We start from the raw sequence: 11,768 nt of genomic DNA, 5'->3' as shown, positions 1-11,768 counted from the left end.
CAGCATGGAGGCTGTGAGAGGACATTGGGTGTGGGGGTGTGAGGAGATGGGGGCTGTGAGGGGGTGTTGGCTGTGAGGAGATGGAGGCTCCTGTATGGGAACAGAAAGCACTGTGAGGGGAGGAGATGGAGGCTATGAGGGGATATGGGGTGAGGGGAGGACAGGGTGCTTTGAAGGGACGGGGTCAGTGTTGGGACAGGGAGGGCTGTGAGGGGATGGGGCTGTAAAGGGTCAAGGATGGAGGCTGTGAGGGGATATTAGGTGTGAGGGGATGGGATGCTGTGAAGGGACAGGGTCAGTGGGGGGACAGGGAGGGCTGTGAGGAGCCATCCCATGAGGGGATGGCAGTGAGGAGCTGCAGACACCGTTGTTCCTCCCACAGCCTTTCCCCTCTTATTTTGCATCTCAGGTGTTGATTTTAAAGTGAAGAAGATGGTGGTAAATGGCCACACGGTGCAGCTTGCAATATGGGTAGGTTTGATGTGAGGCAGATGTGGGAATGTAGAGATCTCCTGTAGGGGCTGTGCAGTAAACAATCTGTGTGTTGTACCGGACACACAGCGGATGCTTTATTTTGGTTGAAATGATGGGAACAAAAATGCTATTATTTATGAACCGTGTGAAGTTTTGCTGCATTTGCCAGGAAACTCGAGCAATTGCCTCAAACTTCTGGTGCTGTGTTTCCAGCATGTGGAAACTGGGAAATCGGAGTGCAGTGTGTGTTCAGCTTTACCTGTAATGTTATTAAAGCACTCAGTGTTTTCTCCTAAATGGACTGTAGGCCCTTGAAGGGTTTTTCAGGTGTTGGGGCATAAGTATTTAAGAGCACTCTATTCTGGATTAGGCTATTGGGACTACTGGAAAGAAACGTGCCTAGGGCTGGTGGTAACACAGTGAATATTGGTGTCAGAACTCATGTTATTTCTTGGTTTTTCTTTATGGCTCTGTGTATGGAGAGTGGGACTGTTGAGGTTGCAACTGCTCCAGCTGTGTGTGTTGGCTGTGTTCTGAGCAGAGCCATGCTGGGAGTAATAGGAAACCTCATAACCACGCAGGGGTGTGCCTCCTTGCTGTGGAATGGAAACCTACACAGGTTGTGTAGCTGGAAAAGGAGCTTTACAGCGGTAACAGCCATCTGGAGAGGCTGCTAATGAGCTGGAAGGGAAAATTGGTGCTTGGAGAATGTTAAATAAAAGTTTCGGTGCGTGTACCAAGCATCAAAGTGAAGGAGAGGCTTTGACTTTAGTATCTATGTGTTCATTATAACCTCCTTAGTAAGCAAAACCTGTACAAAGTGAATACACTTAGTAGAAATAAATGATAACATAGCTGTTAGTCTGTCTATTACAATCTGTACATAAATCTAAACACTTCTTTGGTAGTAATAATAAAAGCTGTCACTTTTTTTGCCTTCTTATTGTTTGTTCTGCGTAGAGTGGAGTGTTTGGAAGATTCATAGAGAGAGTGTGACACAACTTAGCAATAATTGAATAAAACTACTCATTTTTATTGTTGTTTTTTTTTGTTGTTTGTGTGTGTTTTCTTTTCTTTTCCCCCAAGGACACAGCGGGCCAAGAGCGCTTTAGGTCACTGAATCCCAGTTATTACCGAGGAACTCAAGGGATTGTTTTAGGTAGGAGGAATATGGGAGGGAAAGGTGACTGCAGGAAGCGTGGTCTTACAATCTAATAGTACGTGTCACTGCAAAAGGGGACTGAGAGAATCAGGGGAACGGCTGTGTTTTGTTTCCCAGCACTTTGAATCGTTAGCTCAAACTCTGAGTTTGCAAAACTGCTGGTAGGAAATTCTGCTTCTTCAAAATGTTTTGTGTTTCAGCCAAGTCACCCTGCAAACCATTGGGTCGGCTTTGTAAAAACTGTTTTGGTGAATTTCTGGTTAGGAGGCACATTGGGTTTTGCCTTTTGTTTCCCTTAGCGTTTTTACTGCTTGTTTGTATTTATTTGTTAGTGATGATGGGTGTGATTTGCTATAGAACACGAGATTTGCAGCACAAGGAATACGTGCTTAGTCTTTTTCAGTGTGAACACCAATTAGTAAAAGAAGGGAGTCATTTTCAGGGGTTGTGAGGGCTGAACGTGTGCAGAATATTTTTTTCTGGCCTCAGTGCCATGATGAAGTAAGTGCTGATCAAGTCTTTGCAACTGCTAAGCTCCTTTTCTTCCTTTACCAGTGTATGATGTTACAAGGAAAGACACTTTCACAGGCTTAGAGAGCTGGCTGAACGAGCTGGAAATATACACCACCAAAAGCAACACTGTGAAGATGTTAGTTGGCAATAAAACTGATAAGGTCAGTTCAGAAATACATTATCTTACACTCTTCTGTAGATGACTCAATCATGAGACAGTATAAATGTGAGATAAGCTCTGAAACGATCACATTTCTTGTGTGAGGAGATGATAGGCTCTGGAACTTAGGCTGGGCAGACTCCTTTTGCTGCCTCATTTGAGAGGCAGCTCGCATTGGAATTTTGTGGATGTGCTCCTGGAGTGATGCAATTAATGAGAGAGATTCAATTACGGGAAAACAGTGAAAGTTTCTGGCTGGGAACTGTGAAATACCTTTTAAGTTAACAGCAGTGCAACAGAACAGCTCCTCTGTCTCTTTGAGCCAACCGTGGTTTGGGCAGGTGGTGGGGAAGGGCTCTGCTCTTACCTTCAGCTGGCTGTTAATCATACAGCTGTGTGAGTGAGGTGCACACAGCTCTGTACACCTCTGGGCATTTTTGACATATCCTAGATGCACATCGCTTAGCAAGATGTGTTTCACTCTTGCTTTACTTCAGGAGGTTTCCAGCGTGGCGATCCTAAATTAGGGTTGGAATTGGAATTGGAATTCTTAGCTGCCTGTATATCTGCATCGAGCAGTTTGTACTTGTCTTGGGATTTCGGGGAAATCCTCCTTTTCCACTTAACAAGTCTGACAAATTTCAGACATCTTTGGTATGCTTTTTCAGCTATTTGACTGTTGTAACTTCCTTTCTGGCATTTCCTTTGCTCCCCCTTGATTCGGAAGATAACAACATCTTAATTTCCTGCTGATTCAATGTTGCTGCTCTTCAGTTTGACCCTCCATTGGCTCTGCCTGACACCAATACTACTTAATGCTTTTAAGCTGACTGTAGAGAGAGGGATGTTCAGTTGATGGCTGCTACATGATTTTATAGACTTTTTCTTTCTTTCCAGCAAAACTTCAGTTCTACAGTGCTGCTTTTCCAGGGAGTTCCTTAAGCTTGCAAATATAGCTCACTCGAGTCGTGTTCTTCATTCATCTCTGCAGCCTGATCGGGAAGTAGAGAGAAGAGAGGGACTTCAGTTTGCTAAGAAACGCTCGTTGCTGTTTATAGGTATGTAACTGTGCCAAAGTCCTTATATTCATGGATTGATCGTGTGTTGTTCTGTAATTGAAAGTGCTTTTTTCCTGACAGTGAGATTCCTTCATGCACTGTGTAGGCACGAGTTCTATATTCTCTTGAATTTTTTTAAGGTCACTTTTAGAACTCACAGTCTTAGAGGCTGGAGGCTTGCAAATGAGATGAAGTCTTTGATTTTTTTTTTTCCCTCTTTTTTTCTCCTTGCCCACAGAGACCAGTGCCAAAACAGAGGATGGAGTGCAGCATGCCTTTGAGGAACTAGTGATAAAGATCCTGCAGACGCCAAATCTTTTGGATAGAAGCACAGAGAAGAAGGGAGTCCAGCTAAAGGAATCCTCACAGCAGGAGAAAAGCGTATGCACTGCATACTGTCCACTTTCTTAAATCTGCAGGTGCCTGTCCAAACTGAGTGCAGTTCAGAAGAATATACTAAGGGCTTTCAGGAGCTGCTCCGTGCCTTGTTTGACCTGCTACAACTGTGTAGATTTGATACCAAACTGATTAACAAAATACTCTTTTATTCACTAACAAAGTACAGTTTCTTTCTGTTATGCACATCTGATATCTCCAGGTATCAATTTAATGCTTTTTCTGATAACTCAGATTTGTTACTAGCAAATCACACTCTTACAGTATGCTTTTGGCATTTGACATCTACTTTTTCTAGAATTCCTGCCTTGGCATAAAAGAGTATTCCATTTTGGAGTATTGCTGTAAAGCTTCTCTTCCCCAAAGTGGCACAGGAGTCTTTCAGGCTGCCAGCTTCCCTTTAATGCAATTCCTGCTCAGGAGTCACCCTAAGCAGTGACATTACCACTCTATTTCAGATGGTTTTAAGCAGTCAGAATCACTGTGGGTCTGCAGACAACAAGCAGAGTTGCTACTAAATGTGAGGTTTGTAGTGAACAGTCATATTCAGTAACATTCTGCAGGAAGCAAATGCTTCCTCTGCAGTACACTGAAGGTTATCCCTTGCTGCTCTTAATTGCGTGGTGCTGAGGATCAGAGGTGCTTTGGAATCATCATTTTGGGCCAGCTGACAGCGTGGGTACTTCTGCAGTTGACAGAATAATCTGCAAACCTGTGTTTCTACTCTCATTCAGCAATTGTAGGGTGAGAGGTTGGTTCAGAATAAAATGTGCTGGTGATAGAAGGTTGTGCAGTAACAAGAGGATGTCCATTGCCAATCTCATGATGAAGTTCTACAAGATAGCTGCTGCTTTTTACCTTCTCTCCGCTCCAAAGCTCACTGCCTTTTCTTGAAAACAAGCTTTGAGTCATGGAAGATGCTGGCCTTGGTTCTGGGTTTGGTGGCAGTACTGCTAGGAAGGCTTTGTTAGGTGACACAGTAACAGTACTAAGGAAAAACTTGGGGACATTAAAAGTCTTTCAAATGGAAGCTGGAGTGTTAGGAGATAAATGACAAATCCAGAGATGTTCTGTCATTACAGGATGTTGTCAAAGTGGAACAGAAATGTTGCCTTTCTTAGGATGCACATTTTATCCGTTGTTATCAAGTTAAATTAACAGCAGGAGGCTTTCCTGAGTGACACCAGGGATCTAACATTAGTGCTGCTGTATGACAGCTGAAGGCAAGGTGTACAAACCAGATTTTCTTTGGAACTATTGCAGCTTGTTCTCTATAAATGCTCTGGAGCTGTTTTTATCTGTGAAAAGCGTGCATGAGAAACTGTCACAAGAGAATAAAATGCCTTTATTGGGTTTTTATATCTGTTTGTCTTGCATTGGGTCATGTATCACCTCTATTGCAGTCAGTCTGAGGAAGGTGATGACAGATTCTATTGTGGTGTTTGATGGCTTTATCAATGGAAACATCTGCTCAAAGCCAGCTGAAGGAGTGCTCCTTACACCTACATCCTTGTTTCAGTCTTTAAAACACCCCTGTGAAATAATGTTCATTTGAATCCACTTCTAAGAGCAGAAGTTTCAGTTGGTGTGCCCGACAGCAGCTGGGGGTGCATGCTGCAAGCAGCTCACCAAGGGATGGAATCCTACCCATCTATGAGCAGTGTGTGTCATAATTCAAGGTGTGGAATCTCCAAGTACCACTGCAAGCAAGAGCATGACCACCAAAAAGAGACTGGAAAGTCAAATTTGGAAGATGGGAGGCCGTGACAACTTGAACAAAGTCACAGGAACAGGTGGGAGGGACATATGGGAACAGGGGGAGATAAATGACTGCTGATCTGTGGGGTGTAAAATGGCCTCTGCTGGTCGTGGTGGTGTTCTGGTCACTAAGGTGGTTGCTTTCCTGTGTTTCCTGGGGTTGAGGACGAGACTGGGGAGAAGAAAGATGACTTCTTTGCTGGTGAACGTGGGTGAAATTATGTCAGCGTAGTCTAAGAGCTGTGATAAAGACAAAACTGGGTGCTGTGGGCTGTCTGACTTGGGTTGCTGACCAGAGAAAGGCTGCATGGAGGATTCGGGGCTCGGTGATATCACAAAACTTGTTTTCACTTCAGGCTTTTTTTTTTCTTTTTGCTTTGCTTGTTTTTTTTTTCCTGTGTCTTTCAAGCAAGGCATTGGGTGGATAAAACGCCTCTGCATGCACAGAGCTGGCAGCCTGTTAACCTGAGGAAAATCCAGGTACTTGTAACCCTACATCTGTGTGACAACAGTGCTTCAGGTAGCAGGGAACCTGCTGGAACACATAGAGCAGGGTCACAGAATTAATGTGAGAGGGGTAAGGGCAAGAAAAAGAAAACAGAATGTGTTACTGCTTTCATGTCAAGTTTGTTTATGTATATAATATATAATAGAGAGAGCTGGGAGAGGAACACAAGGAAGCAGTGACAAAGCACAGCTCCAGAGCCTGGTGATTTGGGGATATGGTTGAGCACAGAATTTAGGTGTTTGTTTTTAAACATACAAGGGCAACGTAACAGTGAGAGCCAGCCCAGGAAAGCCTCATGAGAACAGCACTGCACACTTTCTCTTGCACAGGACGATCAAAAGCGAATCAGTTTGATTGAAAGAGACAATAAGAAGCTCATTGAGAACCTTGCTGCCATCCAACGAGGGCCAGCAAGGGTGGATTGTTGGAATAAATGCTTTTACAGAAGGTAGCTGCTGTACTGCCCTTCCTTCCAGGTGGATGGGTGGGAAGGAAGGGTGCTTTTTTCACGTGTCCTCTCCTTCCTGTTTGTTCATTTCTGCTCACAGGTCAAAAAGCGATAAACAGAACAAGAAAATAATGACCATCACTGTGGAAAATCATGGACTTCTGAAAAGGCTTGCTACCTGTAAGCCTACCTATGATCAAAAGAAGTTTGAAATGGAATGGCAGGCATGTAGCTGAATTTTTGTATACCTCTGACAATTGGGGTTAAGATATCTTAAAGTTCTCAGGTTTGGATGTACCTGAAACCTATGGCCACCACAACAACCGAGTCCTGGATTGAGTAAGTGAGTAATAGACAGGAGATGTGACAGGAGGTGATTGGCCTACAGAGAAGTGGATGGGTGAGGCAGGAAAAAAGGATGAAGTGTACTTCCTTAGGTGTTGTGTTTGTTTAACAATGCATAATTAGACTTGGTGACAAAACCATAAATCTTTTTTCCTTGGCAGAACACGAGACAGTTTAAATAGACTGCCACACAATGCTGCATCTCCTTCCAAGAGATTGAGGTATGTTCCATTTCCTAAAAACAAAGAAGCTGGGGTGGATGTAGCAGGATTCTAATCCATGCGCATGTGAAACGTTCCATAGTAAATTGCCATCTTAATCCTAATAACAAATGTGGCTGGAGATAAACTCAGCTGGTTTTGAATAAGCTGTGTGTCTGAGCATTCCCTGGAAGTACTCTGCACAACTCGTTTTAGAAAGGAAAGCAGTTCAGATGCAGTCAGTAAGGATGGAAAGCTGCCTGACAACTTCAGGTACTGTGGCTGTTAACCACAGCTCTTCCTTTGACACTACAAATATGAAAGGCTACGTTAATTTCAAGCATGGGCAAGGGAGGGAGAGAGAGGGAGAAGAGAGAAAGAGGTTCAGTTTGCTTAAATATTTTGACTTAGGGTTTTTGGTACCACTTACAAAAGGAGGACTTCAAATAAGTTTCTTTATAATCTCTTCTTTTTGTCCCTCCTAACTGCAGAGCACAAACCAGGCCTGGCCTTGGATTGGTATTGTCTGAATTGGAATCTTGTCCTGGAAGCAGTTATCTGTTACGTGTACCTTTTCCTAAGACTGTCAGAATAAAGAGGAGAATACATGGAAGCAGTGACTTTTTTTTTCTTTAATATGTACTTCCATATTCTCTCCCCATCATTTACTTTGAACCTAAAAAAGTCCTCAAGCAGAAAAGCAAAATAAATGTTTCTGATAGTATCCTAAGTTATGATCTGTGGGTGTGTACATCAATGTGGAATATCTGCACATAACTTAAATATATATATTTTTAACCGACACTGAATATTTTAGTTCATGTTTAATAGGAGTTGTATATCTTAACCCTGAAAACTGCAATATATATCCTGTGGTCAGATCAATCTGCCATGATATTGATTGATATTTTAATAAATCCGCTTAGCTTGAGATGCTGTTAAACTACTGCACTCATTTTTTTCCTGTCTCTTCCCACTCGCATCCCTTTGATGGCTGTGCTGGGCCAAAGCTGCAGCAGCTTACTGGCAGAGCTGATGTGCCACAACCACATGAGGGAATCCTTGTAAAGCTGCTGGGAGGCTTCCAGTCTGGCAGCATGTTTTCTGACAAGTCAGAGCCGTTCTACCAGAGTGCAGGAAGTGCTGTGGGTGATACCTGGAAGTTAGCATTTGAAGAAGATGGATAGACAACTTTTTGAGCTGGAGTTAATGTAGATTCAGAGACACTAAATAAGAAATACGCTTTTAATAAGTAATGGTGTTAGTTTTGCTGAATGCTCTGGAACAAGAATAACATCACACTGTTAAAAGAATGAGACCAGTGTACCAGAAGGTGTTGTGAGAGGGCACAGTACAGAGGAAAGATTAGAACTCAACAGGCAATGGAAAACAGGAACAAGTTTCAGGTAATACACACCCGCACCATACTCACAAAATCAATGTGTTTTCTTAGACTTGCCCACCTTAAAAAGCTGCATCTTCTTTCTGCCAAGTCCTCCAACAGATAAAATTTCCTCTTCAAGACGTGATGGAGCCAAGTGCATGCTTTGGCTGCCTTCACTTGATTTGTAACAAAGGTATTCATAAGTGCTGGGAGAATGATGATTCAGTGCTGTAGCTCAGCTTCCTGATGTTTCAACCTCCTCCTCCTGGCAGCCTATGCAGAGCTGCTCTGTTGCTGTCCATCCACGTGGCGCCCCAGCAGTTGGCATTTGCAAAGATGCCTTGTTGAAAATAAGCTTCTTCAAGTCATGTTTTATACCATACACACTTTTCAGATAGACTACAGAATGTCCCCAGGTTATGAGCTGGATCAATCACACAGGTATGTTTACAGGTTGCTTAACATCAATCCTGTGCTGTTAGGAAGAGAGCGATTGGGAAAGTGGGCAAAAGCCATAGCTGAGCAGACTAATTACTACCTATGCAAGACAGCCAGAAGCACTGGGAAAGGGCTGAGCTTGAAAAACAAAACCAACAATACAAACAAAAATCCCACCGCCACCCCTCAGCTGCTAAAACACAGACGATTTACAGAGCCAGTCTAGTTTTTGTGCATAATTAAAAGGGTTTGCAACCAGTAATCCTGAGTGGAAGAAAGCCAGCTGAACCTTTAAGTAACTGACAGGGTGTGGGCACTCTCCCTCACCCCTCAAGTAGCAGACTTGCTGCTGGATGAAGAATCTTGTTCAGATGCCACACGAGGTCTGGCCAAATGCTGAAGCTTCTAGCTGTCCTAGCATTGCTTCAGTGCTTTTGGAGATGGGACCCTCTGCACATTTTCACCTTACAGAGTGCAATATTTGCAGTCTAAAAGTCACTCCAGTCTTTCACTAACCTGCTCAGGTTGAGAGTGCACAGCTGGTACTCAGGATTCCAATTCAAGAAGGCAGTATCAGCTTCTGACTTTATTTTTTCCCCCTGTAGTCTTTACATATTACTTTCTAGAGAGAATGGCAGTTTTGCAGTGAAATCAACATATTTCCCTTTTGTCATCCGTATATTTACAAGGCTTTTTAAATAAATTCTTTCCTTTAAACAGATGATAGCAAACTATGACCTAACCCAGCTGACTGGCACCCAAAATGAATCCTTGTTTAGCTTATCTAGCACAGTTTTAAGCTGATTACACGCACTCTGGAGATCTTCTTTCACCAGCGTAGCATCAATTAAATGGCCATAGTGCTCTTCAATGAATGCTGCTGAATTAATAATTTCCTGCTGTTCTTCATCCTGCTGACCAACACAAGAACATGAATTGATGTTTTCAGTATGCATCTGTAATTATTCATTAGCATTTTTATGGATACTAGCACACTGAGTCATGACTTTGCAAGAAATGAACCGACAGCGTTAGGAAAGGGGAGGAAAGATCTGACAACTGAGATGAAGGAGCAAGAGGCATTAGGGAGGGGGAAGAAACATTACAAGAGGGAGCTAAGGCACTGATCTCACACTGCAAAATAGAGATTAAGGTTAGAATACTTACAAGGGGTGTTGAGATTTCTTCTGACACAGGAGATTTTAGGACATTTTTTTTCTTTTCTGGAATGAGGGGCTTCACAAAGATAACATAAGGCTTAAATTCAGGAGTCCTCAAGTGCTTCACTGCCTGTGAACAGATGTATTTTCTTTTCTCATGTCAGATTATATACATTGTGTGCCAATGATCTGCTCATGCTGGGTTCAACAGTTTCACTTGTGTGATACACAGGCCTTCATGCCACATCTAACCACAGCATGCTTTCATTCTTCAAGAAAAAAAGTTATTATCAGCATCCTTTAAGGTATTACAAAAGCATGTGAGCACGGTCTGACTGCAGGGACACCTTGCTCTGCACCACAACCCCAGGAACAAGGATATGAGAAAAGGACAAAAGGAATGATGTGACAGGCAAGTTATTGTTAGCTTCTTGTAACAAGCCAAGCACTGCTCAGCCAGCAGCCCAGCCACCTGTCAGAAAGGTGTTCAAAAACCAGCACTGCTCTCAGCACAGCAGGCAGCCCCAAAAGGTGAACAATGTTTGTTACTCAGGCAGGCAGCATTACTAGAACTATTTGCTTTCCTTAAAATAAACTGCTGAACTTACTTCAGGAACCACATCCACCAAACAAACCTTCTTTTTGGCCATCACAGACCGGATTGCCTCAAGACTTGTGCCATACAGGTTTTCCTTGTATTCTCCATGTTCCACAAATCTAAAAAGTAAATATATATATGTTTCTTAAATACAGTCCACAAGGCACATTTAACTTTCAACATCTGATAGCTGTTTCCCAAAGTCACAACAGTCAAATATTGTGGAGGGAAGGAAGGTGGGGGAAAAAAAAAAAAAAAGGGTTTCTTTTTCTCATTTTTTTTCCATTGGTTGCTTAGTAACAGTTGTCTTCTTCCCATGATACTGCTGGTGAATCAGCACTGCTGAAAAACAGGGGAAGAAACTGCATTGATTCAGTTGACTGCTGCTCAAGTCTACTAAAACAAAGAAGTTGTTTCTCACATGAAATAGAACAAAGCTGGCAAGGAAATGGACTTGGATTCTTCCACCTTCTGGGAGGTTAGCCAAACTCTGCACTTCTAGGAAACAAGCCTGATCTTACAGAAAGTCCTTCATACCCATGGGTTTAGCCTACAACTCACTTTGAAGTGGAATTATGAATTAAATTTCCCCATGCTGCCCATCAAATTAAATGAAGAATAAAGTAGGACCAACTGAATATCTGTTACTTTCACCAGGTTCAGTTCAGATCAATCACAGACTTAAATTCTAACTTCTGGTATTCCTACCTCTCTTCTGTTGTTTCTAAATTGTCTCTTAGTATAATTCTTGCTTCACGCTCACAGTCCAAACTGAATAAAAGTTGTTCCTGGAAAACAGAACCCTTCCAAAATGGCTCCTCCAGTCTTACCTGATTTTGGTATTCACATTACATGAAATTTACTTAGCAATTTTTTCAAAATATAATCAGTTTTATCAGTATTTTAAAATTAACTCACTTGTTTTGCTGCACATCTGTCTCAAATGATTGCTTAGAGACAAAGTTGTATTCGACTCCCTCTTTCTCATGACTTTTCTTTGACCTCGTTGTATCTAAAAGAAAGTGGAAGCAAAGCACAGCACACAGGTCAGCTTCTGCAGACAGTGCTACCATCTCTGTTCAGTTTCAGTCACGTTTTCATGACCTCAAACAAGGCAGTCAAAATTAATATAAAAATTAATAATTATTAATATTAATATATTAATA

General features: G+C 42.4%; 2 protein-coding genes and 1 long non-coding RNA gene across 7 annotated transcripts in view; 2 read left to right on the top strand and 1 right to left on the bottom strand.

Moving 5' to 3' along the window:
- Positions 1 to 31: 31 nt before the first annotated feature.
- Positions 32 to 5,122, top strand: LOC100546433 (ras-related protein Rab-18-B-like). Its single transcript, XM_010724553.3, has 5 exons — positions 32 to 471; positions 1,561 to 1,633; positions 2,192 to 2,310; positions 3,301 to 3,367; positions 3,606 to 5,122. The coding sequence occupies exons 1-5, from the start codon at positions 433 to 435 to the stop codon at positions 3,776 to 3,778; spliced, it is 471 nt and encodes a 156-aa protein (XP_010722855.1). The 5' UTR covers positions 32 to 432; the 3' UTR covers positions 3,779 to 5,122.
- Positions 5,123 to 5,467: 345 nt separating this feature from the next.
- LOC116217485 lies at positions 5,468 to 6,479 on the top strand. Its single transcript, XR_004162087.1, has 2 exons — positions 5,468 to 5,556; positions 6,359 to 6,479. It is a non-coding gene; the product is annotated as an uncharacterized LOC116217485 (long non-coding RNA).
- A 1,774-nt stretch (positions 6,480 to 8,253) lies between these two features.
- MPP3 (membrane palmitoylated protein 3) overlaps positions 8,254 to 11,768 on the bottom strand; it is a 14,841-nt gene continuing 11,326 nt past the window's right edge. For 3 of the 5 annotated variants that reach the window (XM_031557059.1, XM_031557063.1, XM_031557062.1), the window contains 4 exons: positions 11,521 to 11,614; positions 10,613 to 10,721; positions 10,012 to 10,134; positions 8,254 to 9,758 (listed from right to left, as the gene is read on the bottom strand). In XM_031557059.1, the coding sequence (XP_031412919.1) occupies positions 9,576 to 9,758; positions 10,012 to 10,134; positions 10,613 to 10,721; positions 11,521 to 11,614 (509 nt within the window). In that variant the 3' untranslated portion in view covers positions 8,254 to 9,575. The remainder of the gene's footprint in view (positions 9,759 to 10,011; positions 10,135 to 10,612; positions 10,722 to 11,520; positions 11,615 to 11,768) is intronic. The other 2 variants (XM_031557060.1, XM_031557061.1) reach the window with 2 other exon arrangements.

Source organism: Meleagris gallopavo, chromosome 29, assembly GCF_000146605.3.
Source record: "Meleagris gallopavo isolate NT-WF06-2002-E0010 breed Aviagen turkey brand Nicholas breeding stock chromosome 29, Turkey_5.1, whole genome shotgun sequence".
Classification (NCBI taxonomy): Eukaryota; Metazoa; Chordata; class Aves; order Galliformes; family Phasianidae; genus Meleagris; species Meleagris gallopavo.
The sequence above is the reverse complement of the archived record's forward strand: the minus strand, read 5'-3'. Positions and strand labels throughout refer to the sequence as shown.

Excerpts from the sequence above, each read along its gene's own strand:
- LOC100546433 (XM_010724553.3), top strand. The coding sequence starts at position 433 with ATGGTGGTAAATGGCCACACGGTGCAGCTTGCAATATGG. Across the intron at positions 472-1,560 it reads CGGTGCAGCTTGCAATATGG|GACACAGCGGGCCAAGAGCG; the intron begins GTAGGTTTGATG and ends TTTTCCCCCAAG. Across the intron at positions 2,311-3,300 it reads TTGGCAATAAAACTGATAAG|CCTGATCGGGAAGTAGAGAG; the intron begins GTCAGTTCAGAA and ends TCATCTCTGCAG.